The 21982-nt window shown below is 42.8% G+C and overlaps 1 protein-coding gene across 1 annotated transcript in view; it reads right to left on the bottom strand.

Annotated features, from left to right (window-relative positions):
• Positions 1-3786: 3786 nt before the first annotated feature.
• Positions 3787-21982, bottom strand: part of LOC136391769 (uncharacterized) — a 55715-nt gene continuing 37519 nt past the window's right edge. Inside the window, exons 14-19 of the mRNA XM_066363586.1 lie at positions 19037-19171; positions 13700-13838; positions 10736-10777; positions 10196-10279; positions 6849-7112; positions 3787-5084 (exon numbers count right to left, since the gene is read on the bottom strand). Coding sequence (XP_066219683.1) covers positions 5074-5084; positions 6849-7112; positions 10196-10279; positions 10736-10777; positions 13700-13838; positions 19037-19171 — 675 coding nt within the window. The 3' untranslated portion in view covers positions 3787-5073. The remainder of the gene's footprint in view (positions 5085-6848; positions 7113-10195; positions 10280-10735; positions 10778-13699; positions 13839-19036; positions 19172-21982) is intronic.

Below are 21982 nucleotides of genomic sequence, written 5' to 3'. Positions count from 1 at the left end.
CATTCTATGGATTGGGTTTATGCAGAAGAATACAAGGGTTACTATTGTTTATAAAAAGTACCATGACATATGCTTCAAAAATATGACCAGCCAAGAAATGTCTTCACAACTAATCAGCTTTCATTACATGGTCAGTTTTCCACTTTTTTTCTCTACATCTGGGACTGCAATTTATAAGTTGTATAACGTGAGCACGTTGTTTCAACTTTTCCATTTCCATTTTTAAGAATAAAAGATAACACTAGAACTCGCCTCAAAGGCCAGTGTGAGGGTTAAATGGAACAACTTACCCAAACCACTCTCACTGGCCTGGCAAGTAAAATGTGCACAATAAATGTGAGGGATTTCTGGAAAATTTAACTTGTTATTGGGCTTGGTGACCAGGTCAAATTGGTTGAAACCTCTTTGCTACTATTATCTGTGAAATTCAGAAAAACTGTAGGCCCTGTTTCCCAGTGCTCTTGCGAGGATTCAATGATAAGTCCAGTGTGGGCATCTAGTCAGTGCTCAACAGAGACTGTTTTAAATTGTTAAGACTGTTTGCTTCAAGACCTGAGTAACCAGGACGCCCCTCCACAGTGCTTGGCATTATTGTGGGACTTGATAGTAGGCTGTTTGTGGCAAGATACAGGGCACAAGGGCAGAGTCCTTGCTTTCACAGAGCAAAGAACAAAGAGTGGAGACCAAAGTCCTCAGTAGGATGGAGGTCCCCTAAAAATATCCCCACTTCTAGCCTATTAGAAATTCATTTGATTGATAAATTATTTTTAAAAAGTAAACAGTGAGTGTTTCTCAAACATGAGAATGACTTAATCAGAAACTTAACATGAAAACCAGCTGACAGCTTTCCCTCTGAGGGCCCAGAACTTTGGGGAACAGGGACAGTTCTAGGGAGGGATCGAACCAGACAGCAAAAGGTGGGTGCTGGACAACTCAAGACATGCAAAAGGCCTTAAATACCCTAAGGAGGAAGGAGGACATAGGGTCAAAAACGGACAAACACCAGCTTGGTTCAGGCCAGCCCTGCAGACCATGTGTCACCCTGGCCCATTCAGTTATTGTCCATGTTTGAGAACTAAACATTTGGTGGTAGAGAGCATAATTTTGGTTTCCCAGTTTAAGGCAAAGTGCATTAAATATTGCTATGGACTGAATGTCTGGTTCCCCCTAAAACCCGTAAGTTGAAGCCCTGATCCCTAAAGGGATGGCATTTGGAGACGGGAACTTTAGGTTGTTAGTTAAGTCATAAACATAGAGCCATCATGATAGGGTTATTGCCCTTATCAGAAGATACTCAAGAGAGATATCCCCCACCCACCACCTTGTGAGGACAGTGACAAAGTGGCTGTCAGAAAATTGGGAGTGTCCCAGCCTGTAGATGCCAACACTATGCCCTTTGGTCTCTCGTATTAAGGTCATAGTAAGTCATGGGACACTTTCATCTTAAGTGTACAAATACCATCAGTTCTTGTATATCTCCTCTCCTTCACTACCCTCAGGGTAGGAAACGTCATGCCATTCAAGCATGTGTCCTCAGGCGCTGGCACTCAAGAATGGTGGAGAAAGGCAAATCTCATGAGTTCCCACTTGTTTTTCATTTCTTTTTGTAATTGAGGAAGAAAGTTTTCATGGTTTTTAGAATCAAATTATTTCCAACTTCAAAAATGTTAAAAATTGGTCCTGGCTGGTGGCACAGTGGACAGAGCATCATCCCAGAGTGCTAAGGTTGCCAGTTTGATCCTGGGGTCACCAGCTTGATCCCTAGTCAGGGCACGTATGAGAAGCAATCAGTGGGTCCACAACTGAGTGGAACAGCAAGTTGATGCTTCTCTCTTTCTCTCTCTCCCCTCCCTTCCACTCTCTCTCAAAAAACAAAACAAAAAACAAATCCACATTAAAAACTGTAAAATGTACGTGCTTGTTTGGTTCAAAACAATTAAACATAATTACATTGGGGGGGCATTCAAAATTCATAAGCCTGTTGATTTTTTTTTTTTTTTTTTGTATTTTTCTGAAGCTGGAAACGGGGAGAGACAGTCAGACAGACTCCCGCATGCGCCCGACCGGGATCCACCCGGCACGCCCACCAGGGGCAACGCTCTGCCCACCAGGGGTGATGCTCTGCCCTTCCGGGGCGTCGCTCTGCCGCGACCAGAGCCACTCTAGCGCCTGGGGCAGAGGCCAAGGAGCCATCCCCAGCGCCCGGGCCATCTTTGCTCCAATGGGGCCTTGGCTGCGGGAGGGGAAGAGAGAGACAGAGAGGAAGGGGGGGGGGGGGTGGAGAAGCAAACGGGCGCTTCTCCTATGTGCCCTGGCCGGGAATCGAACCCAGGTCCCCCGCACACCAGGCCGACGCTCTACCGCTGAGCCAACCGGCCAGGGCCAAGCCTGTTGATTTAAATAATTGATATATCTACAGTTTAGGATTATGGGGTTGCTATCCTTCAGGAGCAATGTACCTACACACCACACTGGTGAGCTGGGATGTCTTCACCAGACGTCTTAGAAACAATCTTCTGGATGATAGTTTGAGAGACTCTAGCAATCACCTCATCACCTCATCAGCTGGTTCCCACACTGTCCCTGATAGGAGTGGGTCGGGGGTGTCAGCTGGGCTCCTCAGTCATCCCTCAGTAGCCTCCAGAACTGCCCTCACCACCAGAGCAGCACCACTTTTGAATGCTTGGCCAATACAGGTTCCAGGTAAGATTTCCTTTCACAAATGGCTTCTACAGCAAAGGAAAAGTTAAACATCTCCTGAACTTGTCCAAGTTCCTCCTTGCAGTTAGGTTTTTATAAGGAACAAAACCATGTTTTAGATTTCTCAACCTGCTTAAAAATAAACACTGCTCTCAACACAGACAGCGTTTTCTATATACGAAACTCATGCCAGAGGTCACAGCAGGCAACAGGAACGAGCCTCCACAGGAACCACACCATGCAGTGACCACCTGGATCTCAGCCCCGGGAGAGCCCAAGGGTAGAGCCGGCGGTCCCAGGTCAGGAGCAGGAAGAACTTCAGAACTGCACTCTGAATCCAACCTCAGCCCCTCCACTTCAGCGGCAACAGCTACAGCGCCATTATCCCTGCTCACGCTGCGGCTGGAGAAGACACAACCCCAGCAGTAACTACCAGGGTACCCAGAGGGCGCTGCTGCACCTCAAAGACTTCCGGCAACTGTGCAAACGACCACCCTCCTGAGAACATGGGCACAAACTGGCAAATACAATGGCCTCTTCAGAAACAAGAGTGAAATAGTGCTTCCTCTTGACAAGGCAGGGGAGGAAACTTCTGCCCTAAAGCAATACAGTAAAAGAATAAAATGAGCTTCAAACGTGCAGAAAAGTTCCAGTAGAGCCACATAGACAAGGAACTAATGTGAGTCCACCTGGTTTAACATAAAAATAGACCTTTCCCATCACCAGGAGTGAAAAATAAAGCACCCTCATAGTGAGATGGGTTAAGGGTTCTCCTGAATCTGTGCAAACCTTGGGGTGTACTAGTTTATTTGCAGTTACATGCACACAGCCTCAGGAACTCGACACAAAACAATATCCAGTTACGGTCACAGCAACTGAAAAATATAATGCTGTAAGAAATTACTCATAAGTAAGAACACAAGAAGCCACGTTTGCACTGTACAGATGCAGACTTATTTTCCTTCCCTTCATCCACAGCATGAAAAAAGGTTGAAAATTGTTAGGAAAACAGCTTATATACAAAGCACCTCTAAAATTATGCTTTTCTTGGAAAAACAACATAAAAAATAAACATTTAAACATTCAAGTCCTTTAAGTAGTTTATTTATACTTCTGAATGTTAAAACTCCATGTATTTCCTAAAATATAGTACAATTAAAAAAAACTCATTAAAGTGACACAGATTAGAATTCCACAGGATCCCTGACAATTAAAAAATGTTATTCCCTATAAGGTAAATCTGTTCTTCACAGGCAAAACTATAGTTAAAGTGTGTTTCTCTGCTTAATTCATTGAGATTTATTTTACTCTCCAGCTAATGTAGACAGGAAGACTAATGGTAATTTATACTGTCTTTAAATAAATTAACAAAACATATCCAAAATGTTAATCACCACATGCATGATTTTGGGAGAGTGACTATCTATACATACATACCAAAAAACAAAAAAACGACACTTCACCAATTATCAAGAGCCAATGTGACCCATTACTCCCTAGAGCAAGTCTTCTTCAAGAAGAGATGACAGTTTTCCCTTAGTCCTGCTAAGCCAAGGCTATCTCCGAGTGGATTTCCCCCCTCAGAAAATAAATGACACCAGGGTGAAAACAAAAAAATATAGTGTTAGCCCAGTGATTTCAGAAGGCTGATGAAAACTGCTGCAACTCTAACAACCAGTAGGTGAGGAGATCCCCTCCGAGCGTGCTGATCAACACTATGATGGGGAGAGGACTCCATTCCTTTCTAACCACTCTAGGACCAGCTAACACGATTGGGTTTAACGGTTTAACAGACCACTCGCCAGACAGCTTAGTAATGACAGATTATACCCCACATAAAAAATACATTGCACCCGAGGCACATGGGTCTGTCCCTGTGGAATCTAAAAGAATGAGAACCTCTCATTATTAATGTCAATGTGATAAAAGCTAAACTGAATTGGTGCAAGTTTAAGTACAGTATTGTTTAATTGCTAAAAAGTGTTTCAAAGACTTGATAGGAATTTCATAGTCCATAGACTCCAAAAAGAAAATTACAACATATCCCACCTCCCTGAGTCGCATCATTTGAAGCACCCTTTGTAATTATACCTGTTGGGGAATGGGCAGAGGGATGGTGCAAGCAGGATGTGCCAAAAAAGAAAAAAATCTTGATATTATAGAGCTGTTTTCTTCCTCAAGTTTTCCAAAATGTTACATTCTTTGCCCCTGGATAGTGTGAGCTATGGAGGGGCTGTCTGTAGACAGCCGCTGCCAGACTGTGAAGTTCCAGGTCTCATCAAGTCTATATCCAGTGACCGGCTGAAATGGTGTTTTGCATATAAAAGTTCCTGAGGCTTCTTTTTTCAATTCATCTTCCAAATTTCATATTGCCTATAAGAAACCTGGCACAATAGAAAATTAAATAAATTCAGGAATTCACTGCTGGGAGAAAGAGGAGAAGCTCTGAAATAAAATCACCTATTAAGAAAAAAGAACTCCTGACCATTGCTGAGCTTTCCTGAGCTTAAGAGAAGCCACTGTAATGTATAAAGATACAATGATTACAAGATACCAAAACATCCTGATAAAAATATAAAGTTTAGCCATCAACCATGCAGTTTGGCTCCAAGAGGGCAAAAATATTGGTAAATTTTAAGGGGTTTGTCCATTTTTAACTCACAGAGGATATTTTTTCCCCTAATGAATAAGGGGATTGGGCTAATAAGTTTTTATGATTCCTTTATTGGTAAAATATGTCACTAACACTCATGTATTTCTAATGTCAGTGAGGCAGAAGCAGATAAAAACACACAGCAAAAAGACCCCAAACAACAACCCATTATAAAAAAGTTTGAGATAGATTTCCTGAGCCTTCCTTTGAGGGAAGACCCCAATATTTGGTTATCACAGTGCAGTATGGCCACTGTTGTCAACAGGCAAAAGCGCCCACATGCAAATAAGCAGATTCACACATGCTGGCCTCAGTAATTCACGTCATTTCAACATATCTAAGAACAAGAATGATAAATTTGATTTTGAAACTAGACATTCTAGGCTGACTTGTGGTGGGCGTGGTGGATAAAGTGTCGACCTGGAATGTTGAGGTCTCTAGTTTGAAACTCCAGGCTGTCCTGGTCAAGACACATATAAGAAGCAATTACTACGAGTTGATGCTTCCAGCTACTGCCCCTCTCCCCTTTCTCTCTTCTCTCTAAAAAAATAAAATTAAAAAACAAAACAAAAAAAACTAGCTATTCTATTTGCTCAAGGCTTCTGCATCCAAAGTGCACAGAGGGAGTTAAGGAACCTTGCCCATCATCTCTGAAAGTATCCTGAGAGATCACCAAAAGCTTGTGCTTTCATGTAAACTTTTGGGGTGTTTTACACACTTTTATACCCTCTTTGAAATAAAAAGTCAAACAGCATTCCAAATAAAAACCTTTCTCTGATTTATTGAGGGTTCTAAGAAGTAATACTGAATTTGTTAACGATGGTGACAATATAAAACAATAAATGTTAAACCTTGGATATAATGAAATCAAAACCACAAGAAAGGGCTTAAAAACAAAGGAAAGGAACCCTGTAGATTTTTTGGATTGAGACTAGAAAACAACACCCTTCAGCTTCCCCGCTCGGATTTTTCCCTTCCCCTCTAAGCCATTTGAGGCTCAGTGGTGCCACCCAGTGGACTCCCCAAGCACTGCTTCCGAGCCAGACAAGGCCCAGCGGGCTCAACGGTAGCTGTCTGTAGCTACCAGTTACATCTCAAATACAATAATGACATTCGTATCTACGCCTTACTGAGCCTTATTACCTGCCTGAAGCTTTACATACATTACCTCTTTTTATCCTCACAACAGACCAGGACATAGAAGTTTCTGCATCTATCTGACAGATGGGAACAGACAAGCCTTAAGTGAGGTTAAGAATTTGCTCAGTCTCAAAGCCAGACAGCACTTGAGTTAGGATTTGAATGCTTCCTCTGACTCCACACACAAATCGTCTTTACTTAGGTTATGGCAGCCCACAAGCTTACTGCCATATCTGCATAATAACCTGAACCCAGCTTATAAATAAACAAACAACACATTCCACAGTAGAAACTTTCTATTCACAAAGACATGGCTTCATTCCAAGTAAATGACTTTAGGTAATTGCCTGCTCACCTTCCAGCACATCTTGGACTTCAACTGAGACGTTTTTCAAGCAGTTATACAAATTCTGGACTGTGGCATTGCTCTGATTCTTTTCTTGCCACCTCTTCAGCATCCTAAACTTAGAAATTACGATGTCGTCTTCCTTCTCCCGAATAGCATCAATATCGCTGATATCCAACTCCAAGTTGGCAATAGCAATTCTTATCCACTCCTTCCCCAGCTTCCCAGCAAGGGTGATCAACTGAGCGTCTGTTAACAGGGTCTGTGTTCCATCTGAAAGCAAATGAGGACTTCTGGAGCTCCTCTCAACACTTCAGTCATGTATAACTTACTTACAATGAAAATATATTCTCTTGCCATTAAAAACGGCACTATAGCCCTGGCCGGTTGGCTCAGTGGTAGAGTGTCGGCCTGGTGTGCGGGAGTCCCGGGTTCAATTTCTGGCCAGGGCACACAGAAGCACCCATCTGCTTCTCCACCCCTCCCCCTCTCCTTCCTCTCTGTCTCTCTCTTCCCCCCTCCCAAGGGGGAAGAGAGAGACAGCCAAGGCTTCACTGGAGCAAAGTTGGCCTGGGCGCTGGGGATGGCTCTATGGCCTCTGCCTCAGGCACTAGAATGGCTCTGGTTGCAACAGAGCAACGCCCCAGAGGGGCAGAGCATCGCCCCCTGGTGGCCATGCCGGGTGGATCCTGGTTGGGCTCATGTGGGAGTCTGTCTGACTGCCTCTCTTTCCAGCTTCAGAAAAATACAAAAAAAAAAAAAAAAAAAAAAAAAAAAAAAAAAAAAAAAAGGCACTATATTTGTAACTGACTTTAAAATATATTTAAATGTCAAAACACAACACAAAAACAACCCCTGCTTTCCAAAATATCTTAAGGACTATCTGAAAGGGAATGCTTTCATATAATAACATTAATATTATATAGTTAATAATAATTATGAGTGAGACATTTAAAAGTAGCACACATTAAGTTAGAATAAAAAAATTAGGTACCGAATTTATATGGCTCAAAAAGAAAAATGCAAGCTTTGCCCTTGTCCATCTGTGTCTCTCTCTAAATGTCAGCAAGAGATATGAAGTCTCCATTATGCCATCTCCTGGCATTAACAGAGAAGCACATTCCCCAGCAAGGTCATGGGATGGTATTCATAGTATCTGTTGATCTCCAAGAAACAGTGTCATAATCTTGGAAGGGCATGTATCTGTCAATGCAAACCATTGGCCCCATAAAAAAATGTTAGTCATACCATTCAACTAGATTTTCGAAAATCACTTTGTGCTATGATGCAGTCAAGCTCACAGGTTGCAGAGTTTTGGGTAACAATCCTTGAGGCATTACAAATACCGGAGAAGACATTAGAGGACTCCTTCAGGACTGTAACACCTCTGCTCTAAAGACATCGATGTATTAGTGAATCTAACATGTGTACTCGGACCCTTTCCCACTGCAGTTTCCTCTAACTCTAGACTGAAGAATGGGTTCTTGAAGATGGCCTGCCCCCCCTAGTGGTTTGCCGATAAATGGCCGACTGCTCCTAGCTCTCAAAACTTCTATCGGTGAAAACTACTGCAGTCATCCCACTAAATTAAAACTAAAAATCTACACCACAGAAAAACCTATATACACGGACATTCTCAAGACCATCCCTAAACTCACTGAATCAGATTCTAAGCCTAAATTTTAACAAGATCTCAAAGTGATTCTGTGAAGGTTGAATGCTGACCACATTTTTAAAAAGCAATCTCACATACCGATTTTGAAAACTACCAGGCTAGTAACTGGGTATCTCAAAGAATGTTGCACAAACACCTAAACAAACGAACAAAAATCTTTATTAGTTTATTTAGATCTTCCAAAAAGGTTGGAAATCTTTAATCCTTCTAAGGATTTTAATTCTATTTCTAGTTACTTGATATTGGAGCTATTTTTAAATAGCCGGATAACTTGATGACTATAGCTAATAAAACTGTACTGTATTGTACACTTAAAATTTGCTGAGATCATAGATGTTCTCCCCACTAAAATGAAAAGTAACTCTGAGATGATGGATGGGTTAATTAACTTGGTTGGCAAATATTTCACAATGTATATGTATACCAAATCATCATGCCATGCACTTTAAATACATACAATTTCATCTGTCAATTATACTCAATAGAACTGGAAAAAACTGTATCTCAATTTAGACTTTAAAAAAATAATTCCAGAGTCTCACTTATTTTAGTGTTGACTTAAAAAAAAAAAAAACATTTCTATAGTGATACATAGTAAAGTCATATGTATGTCATCCTCACAGCCTTCTACTCTAGAAAGTAAAGAATTTATTTCACTTTACAGTGTGTCTGCTTTTAGAGATTCCTTCTTATAGTAACAGTAAAAAGAAAAGGTACTTTGACAAAAGGGTTAATTTGGACAGTTATGTGAGGTCCTTGAGTGCTTGAGGCACTGTGTCATATAATTTAAGTCTGGGTTTTTAAACTTCGATTTTTGAATTCTTGCTGGACTTGCATTTTGAACTACAAATACCATCTTCTGGTTCCTTAGAGTAGGGTTAAATGTTTTAAACTTCTATTGTATTTTCACCACTGTTGAGCCTTGGTCTCTGCCACTTAATTGAAAGAAATTAAGATGAGATCTACCTCTAACAACCCAGCTGGAGGGGTTCCACCCGGAAGTAGCCAAGAAGTATGAGGCCGAAGAATGCACATATGGACATTACACTTCCATTCATCCCAGCAACACTCACCATCCTCTACATCAGGGGTTCCCAAACTGCGGCCCCCTGAGGCCATTTATCTGGCCCCCACCGCACTTCCGGAAGGCGCACCTCTTTCATTGGTGGTCAGTGAGAGGAGCATAGTTCCCATTGAAATACTGGTCAGTTTGTTGATTTAAATTTACTTGTTCTTTATTTTAAATATTGTATTTGTCCCTGTTTTGTTTTTTTACTTTAAAATAAGATATGTGCAATGTGCATAGGGATTTGTTCATAGTTTTTTTTATAGTCTGGCCCTCCAACGGTCTGAAGGACAGTGAACTGGCCCCCTGTGTAAAAAGTTTGGGGACCCCTGCTCTACATAAAGGCTACGGGAAGGTCAAGATGGACAGCAATATTAATACCTACCCTTAAGGGTTATAAGGGCCCCCTCCCCCCCAGTGCTGCTGAGTAAAGGGGGGGGGCGTGGCATCAAACTGGAGAAACAGGCGGGGCAGACCAGGAGGGCCCTCTCCCGGGGCTGAGGAGCTGGGACACGGAGCACGCACAATTGGGATGTGGTTCTGCTGAGAACCCAGGTTCACGTTGACGGGGGACCAGGGAAATAATATATAGCTGCTGATGACACTGTAACAAACCTGAAGTGTCAACCTGCTTCGTTCTTTTACCAGGGACCTCGTCGTCAGATTGAGCAATACTCATTTGAGGTGGTCGCTTCTTACCTTAAAAAAATAAAATCAACAAATTGACTTTCCATTATGTTTATTATTTTTGACCCACCTTCAATCTGGATTTTTAAAAATTTATTTATTGACTTTAGAGAGAGGATGGGGTTGAGGGTAGAGGGAAAAGAGAAACATCAATCTGGTCCTGTATGTGCCTGGTGATCGAACCAGCAACCTCTGCACTTCTGGGTGATGCTCTAACTAACTGAGGGATAGATCTGCCAAGCGATGTATCTGGCCAGAGCATCAATCTGGATTTTTTTTTTTAAATCATCATTCAGGTAGAAATCAATTGAAAATGGATTCTAAGGTTATTCAGATGATTAAGAGAGTTACAGAGCAATTAAGAAACCCTTAATGTGACCACCTTTGCGCAGCAAAATAAAAATCCTAGCAGATGAAAGGAATAGCAAAGTGGGTGAAACTCACTTGCTGTCTAGTTACTGTACTTACCAGTTCTGCTTTTCTGACTCTGGTCATGTTGAACCCAGTCACCTGTTAAAGTACAATAGACATTACTTAGAAAAAGTGGCATGAAGACTATACTTTCAGGGATCACTTCTATAGTCTGAAAAAGTGGCATGAAATTAGAATGAAAGAAATCGATTTGTGAAAATGTGTGAGGCTCTAGTCTTGGCAACCTCCCAGAAGCTCATCTATCAGTTTGGGGTTGAACTTGGTAGGTACGCAAATGCACTGGGCTGGAATTTTTCAGATAAATAAGTAGTCCTTCTGACAGGTCTTGTAGGGCAAGTGTTTCCCAATTCAAGTCCTCTGCATACCACTGTCAGGATTTCTGCCATGCCCATAAGTCAAGTAAAATGTTATTTACTCAGTATTTCTTTAAATCTATAACTACTGTGAATCAAACACTGGGATCACCTGCCATATGGAGAAGGAAGCCATAAAAATAAACACTTAAGCCTGACCAGGCGGTGGTGCAGTGGATAAAGTGTCGGACTGGGATGCAGAGAACCCAGGTTCAAGACTCCAAGGTCGCCAGCTTGAGTGCGGGCTCATCTGGTTTGAGCAAAGCTCACCAGCTTGGACCCAAGGTTGTTGGCTCGAGCAAGGAATTACTTGGTCTGCTGAAGGCCTGTGGTCAAGGCACATATGAGAAAGCAATCAATGAACAACTAAGGTGTCGCAATGAAAAACTGATGATTGATGCTTCTCATCTCCCTCTGTTCCTGTCTGTCTGTCCCTATCTATCTCTCTCTCTGACTCTCCCTCTGTCTCTGTAAATAAATAAATAAATAAACACTTAAAAATTTTTAAATGTAGTTATACGTACTCCACCAAAACAATCTCACACATTTTCATGCTGTACTTCGGAGAACACTGTACTTACGGTTCTTTCAGGACACGTCACTGAGATTCACCACCACCTTCCTCATGTGAAATTTAGCCCCTGATCTGAGTTATCTATGTTAGTGAAGATGCCTTAATAGTGATGACTAATCTCAATTAACCAGTAGCTGAAGCCAAAAAAAGCCAATAGAGACCAGAACATCTTACGTTGTGGTTAAGTATTATATTAGTAAAGGAGTTTCACCAAAAACCCCCCCCCCAAAACAGAAAAACAAAACCATACATAACAAGATGCCTTATGAAGAAAGAGGTCTTTAAAACCAAGAAAGGTATTCTTAGTCCAGAATAACATCTGTTATTCAGTTTGCTACATGCTATCCCTATAGCATTTGTTTTGATTAAAAAGTAACATTTTTCAGGTTCATTTATTTGATCAAACTAATGAATACCAAGAAAAACAATATAATTCTCAACACAGAGTCCAACTGGACTTTTTACAGGTAATTTTATCTTGGATAAATAAGAGGGCCTATTTCAAAATGGCTAACATAAGGGTATAATATTGAGAATAAGAATCAATCACATCTAACGAAAAGGCTCATGCTTGAGCTAGAACAGAGGATTCCACAGGTTTCATTTCTGGAGTATAAAGACATGATAGGAAACACGAGAGTCCACATGTAACCCAATGGATACAGATGAAAAGAACTACAAAAGGATTCCAATGTTGTTCCGGTGATAAAGACCTTTACAGAACACTTAACAGATCCTTGATGTTATCACATGGGTATAGCAAAATAAAAATCTGAAGGACAAAAGAAATAAAAGAATGGTTACAATCCCTTTACCACCTAGCTGCTGGCACGGGTCACTTACACTGCTCTTCAGAATGACACAGTAGTCAACACAGGACTGCGTGGGATACTGGGCAAGAGTTAGGGCATCAGAGGCCGAACTGCAATTGATGCAAAGGTCATTTCTATAACAAACATGTGGCACTGGCAAGAGGGACTTCAGTGCCATCTGTAGATAAGGGTGCTACAGTCACAAATGGGTGAGAAGACTGGCCCACAACCCCACGTGGAGCTAGTTAATTTTACAGCTGAAACAAGACCACATGACCTTACTCCCAAACCACTGCTTCTGCCTTCCTTTTGGCTCCAAAATGTGATCACTACTCACATGTCTGTTGTTCTAAAAACACCCTTCAAGTAGAATTGGAGGTCAAACTCAGATCTGCCTAAGGAGGAGGTGTCCCCTGAGATGCCCCTCTCCAGAGGGAGTCCCATGGGTTACAGCCCTCGCCAACTTCTCCCAGAGCAGGAGAGGATGTTAACGAGGGTTGTCAGAGGGCTTCCCAGCACCAAAATACTGAATGGGAAATGTGGTCCCACAGCAGAGCTGTAATCACACAAAGCGGGAGCTATTAATTGAAGACCCAAGAGGCAGTCAGCAAGGAGACACGTAATAGCTAAAACACAGGTCCACATCCAGGTCACAGAAGAGACTGTGTCACAATACCCCTAAGTCACATGAAATGATCTGAGATCTGCCTGACTGGTGGTGATGCAGTGGACAGAGCATCGACCTGGGACACTGAGGTCCTGTGAGAAACCCTGAGGTTGCTGGTTTGAGTGTGGGCTCACTGTCATGGTCCCAAGGTTGCAGGCTTGAGCAAGGGGTCACTGACTTGGCTGGAGCCCCCTGCTCAAGGCACGTACGAAAAGAAATCAAAGAACAACTGAAGTGTTCTTCTCATCTCTCTCCCTTCCTGTCTCTTTCTCTGTCTCTCTCTTGCTAAAAAACAAACAAATAAACAAACAAAAAATCCCCTGAGATCTAAACCTCAGAGGGATAAGAAAAAAAACCCCAACTAGACTGGCCAAGCCCCTCCACATCGGGAAGCCTCGGCACTCACACTGGAGCACTGGCTGACCTCCAGGGACCCAGCGCCGCGGCCTGGGAGCCAGCACCCATTGCTTCTGTTCCAGAGCTGCAGCCCTTCTCTCATCAGATTTTACAAGTTATGATGATGGTGGGACAACGTGCTTGCGCCTCCACCCTCACCCCCATGAATCAGTCTCCATTTAAGATGCAGACACTCACACTCTCTCAGCGTCGCTTTCCACACAATGTCATCGGAGTCCATCTCCACCAGCACTAGTTTAAACTCCACTGGGCTCTCCAAGTAAACTTCAATATAACTTTTCAGTTTTAAAAGCGAACCATCCAGAAATTCAAATTCCTTTAAAGAACAGATTTTTTTTTTAATTGAAACATTTTGTTCATTATAACATAAAATATCAACCAACCAATGATGTCTATTAGAGGGGTTGATGCTTGCTTGAATGCTCACAGACATCTTGACCTTGGAAGTCCCACTCCTGAATCACACACTTTCTTATTCTCTTGCTTCTAGCTCCGCTGCCCCTTGTTCCAATCTCCTCTGCTTCATTTTCCTAAAGCTGAACTTTTCAGCCCTTCCCTGATTTCATGTTTCGTGTTCCCAAACTAGAATGTGTGCTCACCCACCAGTTGCCCTTCCATAAGTGCTTTTAAACTCCTCACCATCTTCTGCTTCAATCATTCTACAATCTGGAATAGACTCAACACTTATAGACTTCGCTGAGTGTTTTATCCACACTCTCCCACTGAACACACCACCTTCCCCCACTAAATCCTTTTTGCTATTTTCTGGATAAAAAATCTCAGAGAAGCAAACTAACTTGCCCAACTTCACATCTAGGAAATGGAAGAACTCAGCGTGAATCGCACCTTCTGACTCCAAACTGTGACCTCGCCCCACAACACAGACTGCCTCCCCTCTTCCATCTCCATGTCTCCAGGCTGCCTAGTGAGCCTGGACGGGAATGTATTTTTAAAAAGGATAGGCATACCTTGTTTTACTGCACTTTGCAGACATTATGCCCTTCACAAGTTGACTGTGGCAAGCCCTATCAGTGCCATTTTTTTGACAGCATTTGCTCACTTCATATCTCTTTGTCACATTTTGGAAATTCTTGCAGTATTTCAGACTCTTTCATTATTATTATATTTGTAATGGTGACTGGCAATAGATGATGATCTTTGATGCTACCATTGTAATTGTTTTGGGGCATCACAAACTCAGCAGATACACATGTGTTCTGACTGCTCTACCACCTGGCTGTTCACCCATTTTTCTCCTTCTCCTCAGGCTTCTCTGTTCCCTGCGACACAACCATACTGAAAATAGGCCAACTATAAGCCAAAAATGGCCATTTAGTGTTTAAGCTAAAGGAAGAGTGTTGCATTCTCACTTTAAGTCAAAAGCTAGAATTAATAAGGCTTAGTGAGGAAGGCATGTTGAACACTGAAACAGGCTAAAAACTAGGTCTCTTGTGCTGATTAGTCAGGCTCTGAATGCAAAGGGAAAATTCTTGATGGAAATTTAAAATGCTACTCTGGTGAACACATGGATAATAAGAAAGAGAAACAGCCTTATTGCTTGCTGATATGATCAGTTTTTGTGCTCTGGATAGAAGATCAAATCAGTACAACATTCCCTTAAGCCAAAGCCTAAGCCAGAGCAAGGTCCTAATGCTCTTCAATTCTGTGAGGCTGAGAGAGGTGAGGAAGCTGCAGAAGAAAAGTCTGAAGCTGGCCCTGGCTGGTTGGCTCAGTGGTGGAGTGTCAGCCTGGCGTGCAGGAGTCCTGGGTTCGATTCCCGGCCAGGGCACACAGGAGAGGCGCCCATCTGCTTCTCCACCCTTCCCCCTCTTCTTCCTCTCTGTCTCTCTCTTCCCCTCCCGCAGCCAAGGCTCCATTGGAGCAAAGATGGCCCGGGCACTGGGGATGGCTCCTTGGCCTCTGCCCCAAGCACTAGAGTGGCTCTGGTCGCAACAGAGCGATGCCCCGGAGGGTCAGAGCATCGCCCCCTGGTGGGCGTGCCGGGTGGAATCCGGTCGGGCACATGTGGGAGTCTGTCTGTCTTTCCCCGTTTCCAGCTTCAGAAAAAAAAAAAAAAGAAAGAAAAGTCTGAAGCTGGCGGAGGTTTAAGGAAAGACGTGGTCTCTACAACATAATAGTGCGAGATGACGCAGCAAGTGCAGATGAAGGAGCGGCAGCAAGTTATCCAGAAGATCTAGCTGAGATAATTAATGAAGGTGGCAACACTAAACAACAGATATCCTTTTTCGTTTAAAAAAAATTTTTTTTAAATTTATTTTAGTGAGAGATTAAGGGAGAGATACAGAGACAGGAACACTGATCTGCTCCTGTATGTGCTCTGATCAGGGAACAAACCGGCAACCTGTACTTTGGGATGATCCTCTAACCCACTGAGCTGTCCCGCCAGAGCTTCACAGATTCTCAATGCAGACAAAACAGTCTTGTATTGGAAGATGATGCCATCTAGCACTGACATGGTTAGAGAGAAGTCAATGACTGGCCTCGAAGTTTCAAAGGACAGCTGATATTCTTGAAAGGGGCTGAGGCAGCTGGTAGCATTAGGTTGAAGCCAATGCTCATTCACCATTCTAAAATCCCAGAGCCCTTAAAAACTATGCTAAATCTGCCCTGGTCGGTTGGCTCAGTGATAGAGCGTCGGCCTGGCGTGCAGGAGTCCCAGGTTCGATTCCCGGCCAGGGCACACAGGAGAAGCGCCCATCTGCTTCTCCACCGCTCCCCCTCTCCTTCCTCTCTGTCTCTCTCTTCCCCTCCCGCAGCCGAGGCTCCATCGGAGCAAAGTTGGCCCGGGCGCTGAGGATGGCTCCATGGCCTCTGCCTCAGGCACTAGAATGGCTCTGGTTGCAACAGAGCAATGGCCCAGATGGGTGGAGCATCGCCCTCTGGTGGGCATGCCGGGGGGATCCCGGTCGGGCGCATGCGGGAGTCTGTCTGACTGCCTCCCGTTTCCAACTTCAGAAAAATACAAAAACAAAAAACTATGCTAAATCTACTCTGTCCGTGCTCTAGAAACAGAACAACAAAGCCCAGATGTCAGAACATCTGTTACAGCATGGTTTACTGGATATTCGAAGCCCACTGTTGAGGCCTACTGCTCAGAAAAAAAGATTCCTTTCAAAATCTTATTGCTCATTGACAATGCACCTGGTCACTCACGAGTTCTGATGGAGATGCACAATGAGATTAATGTTTTCATGCCTGCTGATACCACATCTGTTCTGCAGCCCACAGATCAAGGAGTAAAGTCTTATTATTTTAGAAATCTATTTCCTAAGCTATAGATGCCATAGATGGTGACTCTTTGGATGGGTCTGAGCAAAGTCAAGTGAAAACCTCCTGGAAAGAATTCTCCTTTCTAGATTCCATTAGGAATATTCATGACTCATGGGAAGAGATCAAAATATCAAGTTTGGAAGAATCTGATTTCAGCCCTCATGGATGACTCTGAGGGCTTCAAGACATCAGTGGAGGAAATAACTGCAGATGTGATGAAAATAGCAAAGAACTGGAATTAGAAGTGGGGCCTGAAGATTTGACCAAATTGCTGCAATTGCAAGGAGAGACTAATGAATGGGAGTTGGATGAGCAAAGAAAATGGCTTCTTGATATGGAATCTACTCCTGGTGAAGGTGCTGTCAAGACTGTTGCAATGACAACAAAAGATTAAGAATATGACATAAACTTAGTTGATAAAGCAGTGGCAAGGTTTGACTCCAATTTTGAAAGAAATCTACTTTGGGTAAAATGCTATCGAATAGCATCACCTGCTACACAGAAATCTTTTGTGAAAACTAGAATCTATCTACACGACAAACTTCATTGTCTTATTTTTTTAAAACTGCCACAGGCCACACCAACACTCATCAGCCAGCACCCTGCTCAGCCAGCAGCCTGCTCAGCCAGCACCCTGCTCAGTCATCAGCCATCAACACTGAGGCAGGACCATCTACCAGCAAAAATGCTCTGACTTGCTGATGACTGTTAGCATTTTTTAGCAAAAAAGTATTTTTAAATTATGTACATTGTGTTTGCTTCTTGTGACTGTCTTCATGTGCCATCTACTAGGGCTTGATCTGCTTGGCCGGCTGAGAATCAGTGTCTCAGAATTAGTGACTAGGGGCCAGGCGCTCCTGATGCTCAAGTGTGTGCTGTGATTGCCTGCCTGCTCTGCACGCTATTCCCACAGCTGCACTGCTGTAAGGCTCAAATGACACTGATGAAGAGAGACCCTTCTAAACAGAACCAGACAGTCTGCATTTGGAAGTTATGGAAGACCGATCAACCTGATTGCTTCAGAGAGTCTGAGGCCCCTGATAATACAATAAAATAATGCCCATATTTTACATTTTACATTTACTGTTAAAATTAGCTCTCTCTTGCTTTATTTTATATAATAGAATTAAAACATGCTTTCAACTTGTCATGTACTACAAAATAAATGGGAAGAAGTATACAAAAGTAATTTCCACAAAGATGGCTAAGCTAGGTAAGCTATGATACACATTCAGAGCACATACTGAAAATTAAATTTTAAAAATAACTTAGTCATTTACGAGAAACTGAAATCACTTACAAATGCTGTGGCACGTACAGTGAATAGTTTAAACCTAAATGGGCAGTATGTTCCCATACCTACTTTTGAAATGCCTTCCAGTAAGAAAAGCCCAAAATACCTTGTTGGCAATTGCTTCCCATTAACCTTTTTTTTTTTTTTTTTTTTTTGTATTTTTCTAAAGTGAGAAGTGGGGAGGCAGAGAGACAGACTCCCACCTGCGCCCGACCGGGATCTCCCCGGCATGCCCACCAGGGAGCGATGCTCTGCCCATCTGGGCCATTGCTCCATTGCAACCAGAGCCATTCTAGCACCTGAGGCAGAGGCCATGGAGCCATCCTCAGCACCCGGGCCAACTCTGCTCCAGTGGAGCCTTGGCTGCAGGAGGGGAAGAGAGAGACAGAAGGAGAGGGGGAGGGGTGGAGAAGCAGATGGGCGCTTCTCCTGTGTGCCCTGGCCAGAAATCGAACCCAGAACTTCCACATGCCCCAGGCCAATGCTCTACCACTGAGCCAACCAGCCAGGGACCCCAATAACCTTTTAGTGCTCTGCAACTTAAAACTTGAGTTTTTTACTCCTTTGACACAAACACTAAAGAATTTGATAAACCATTCAAGAAAATTTTAAACCTTTTAAAAAGGGAAAGTGACTTGCTAGTCTATTTTTGCAATGGTTGCAGACTAATCCTTAAATTCCATAGTATCTATGGAATAAGCTACAAGACTAGCAAAACAACTATTTTCTTATAAATAGGAAATAAAAAATGAGTACAAAAGAAAATTCTTCAAAATACCATAGCGAACACATCCCCTACCGCTACTCCAAGCTGATCTTTAAGATATATATACATACACACACACACACACACACACACACACGCACACACACGCACACACACACACACACACACACATATATATATATATATATATATATATATATACCTCCGGGGTGATATCAGCCTCTGGTTCACTGACCAGTCTATATTTCTTCCCATTCTGCAGCAACTTCTGGCAAACAGGTGGCTTGTCTATTTTCATGAATTTCTTCAAGGAGTGCTTTACAGACTTGGAAATATCCTAAAGATGGAAATAGAATTTGGTTTTGAAATGCACCTATGACAATGGGGAGGGCTGTGAGGGACTAAGCTGCGTGGTGTGGCCACAACCTCCGCCTCCTCCTACGGAAAGGTGGCCAGAGCACTCAAAAGAAATGCCATAGCCTGACCAGGTGGTGGCGCAGTGGATAGAGCGTCGGACTGGGATGCGGAGGACCCAGGTTCGAGACCCTGAGGTCACCAGCTTGAGCGCAGGCTCATTAGGTTTGAGCAAGGCTCACCAGCTTGGACCCAAGGTCAATGGCTCGAGCAAGGGGTCCCTTGGTCTGCTGTAGCCCCACAGTCAAGGCACATATGAGAAAGCAATCAATGAACTACTAAGGTGTCGCAACGAAAAACTGATGATTGATGTTTCTCATCTCTCTCCATTCCTGTCTGTCCCTATCTATCCCTCTCTCTAACTCTCTGTCTCTGGAAAAAAAAAAAAAAAAGGAAAAAGAAAAAAAAAAGAAATGCCTTTGGAGGCCGAGGCACCTTCCACCTGTACGGCAAGCTCCAAGGTCTGCAAACGTCTTTCTGCAAAAGCTCTGCAGCCGAAAGTAACACATGCAGCCTGTGGGACACCACAGTTTGCTTCTGAAGGACCTGAGAATTTGAAGTTCGCACTAGTATGCTACATCAGTACTGATCACACGCCCGCTCACCACGGGAAGAGAAACGACTATTTGACTCCACTCAGTTCCAGTTTACTCAGTTTGTGTCTAGCCAGCACTCTGTTTCCATCCTCATGCTCACACCTGTCTCCCTGACAATGTCCAACGAGGGGACATTGATTTTGCATGGATTAACCTCAGGGCCCAAAGAGGTTCAGGTAACTTCTGGCCCAGCTTCTCTGGGGGAAGCAGTTGAACTGAGGACAGAAATGTAGGTTTGCTGAAAGCAAAGTTTAAGGAAATCTTTTCAGATAGAGGGAAAAAAACAACCAACCTCAGCAGAATGGAAGCATAAACCGTGCCCCAGGAGGGACTCCCAGCCTTAACTGTGCTGTGTCCTCTGCTGTTCCAGCAGCGTCCTCCACAGCTGGGACACAGTCCTCCTGGCCCCACTTCCAGCAAGCTCGGAGAAGACTTTTTTTTTTAATTTATTTATTAAATTTAATGCAGTGACATTGATAAATCAGGGTACATATGTTGAGAGAAAACATCTAGATTATTTTGACATTTGATTGTGCTGTATACCTCTCCCCCAAAGTTAAATTGTCTTCTGTCACCTTCTATCTGGTTTTCTTTGTGCCCCTCCCCTCCCCCAACCCCTGTCTCCTTCTTCACCCCGTCCCCCCCCCCCACCCCCCCTGTTGCCATCCCATTCTTGTTCATGTCTCTGAGTCTCATTTTTATGTCCCTTCTATGTATGGATTCATGTAGTTCTTAGTTTTCTTTCTGATTTACTTATTTCACTCCGTATAATGTTATCAAGGTCCATCCATGTTATTGTAAATGATCCGATGTCATCATTTCTTATGGCTGAGTAGTCTTCCATAGTATATATGTACCTAAGCTTTTTAATCCACTTGTCCTCTGACAGACACTTGGGCTGTTTCCAGATCTTCGCTATTGTGAACAATGCTGCCACAAACATGGGGGTGCATTTCTCCTTTTGGAGCCGTTCTATGGTGTCCTTGGGGTATATTCCTAAAAGTGGGATAGCTGGGTCAAAAGGCAGTTCGATTTTCAGTTTTTTGAGGAATCTCCATACTGTTTTCCACAGTGGCTGCACCAGTCTGCAATCCCACCAGCAGTGCAGGAGGGTTCCCTTTTCTCCACATCCTCGCCAGCACTTATTCTGTGTTGTTTTGTTGATAAGTGCCATTCTGACTGGTGTGAGGTGATATCTCATTGTGGTTTTAATTTGCATTTCTCTAATGATTAGTGATGTTGGAGAAGACCTTTCTAATGAACCAAATTTAATTTTAAAAATAAAAAGTTCATTAACTGAATGCTTATTCCAAAACTATGCTATTTATACTTTAGATGGGACTTTTTTATACCATTTTGAAGACTAGTTTCCCAATTGAACGTGTTATCTTTGATGACATTATAGGAAGCAGATTTTACCTTGTAAGGAAGAAACTAAACGCCGTTTACCTACTAAAGGTTTTAAACGTTCATATATGTTGCTAATTATAAGCAATGTAACCTATTTTTAAAGATGAGAAAATACCACAATCTGTAACATTGGGAGTAGTTTGATGTAAATTGTGTAACTCGAACTAGGACTCATCAATTAGTACACTACATTATATACCTAATGCTTTTTAAAATCTTTTGTTCTTTTTAATGCTTATGATTTTATAAGCATTATTTTAACATGTCAAAATTAATTTTGAGTCACTGTTTTACCTGTTGACTTTATTTTTTTCCTCCACCAACCTCTAAGTCAGGCTTCCCCAAACTACGGCCCACGGGCCACATGCGGCCCCCTGAGGCCATTTATCCGGCCCCCCACCACACTTCCAGAAGGGGCACCTTTTTCATTGGTGGTCAGTGAGAGGAGCACTGTATGTGGTGGCCCTCCAATGGTCTGAGGGACAGTGAACTGGTCCCCTGTGTAAAAAGTTTGGGGACCCCTGCCTAAGTCATTATAAGTGCAGACAATGGCTAAAAGTATGAAAGGAGATTCCATTACCACTATTCTGTTCTTCTAATCAGAAAATAAGCTAAATATCACAGCCTTATTCTACATTCTAGAAATCTGAACTATTACGAATAACCAAGCCCCACCTTCCCTTAAGCACAATAGGTGATTCATGAATATTTGCTGCTATAAAACTCAG

Source organism: Saccopteryx leptura, chromosome 2, assembly GCF_036850995.1.
Source record: "Saccopteryx leptura isolate mSacLep1 chromosome 2, mSacLep1_pri_phased_curated, whole genome shotgun sequence".
Lineage (NCBI taxonomy): Eukaryota > Metazoa > Chordata > Mammalia > Chiroptera > Emballonuridae > Saccopteryx > Saccopteryx leptura.
The sequence above is the reverse complement of the archived record's forward strand: the minus strand, read 5'-3'. Positions and strand labels throughout refer to the sequence as shown.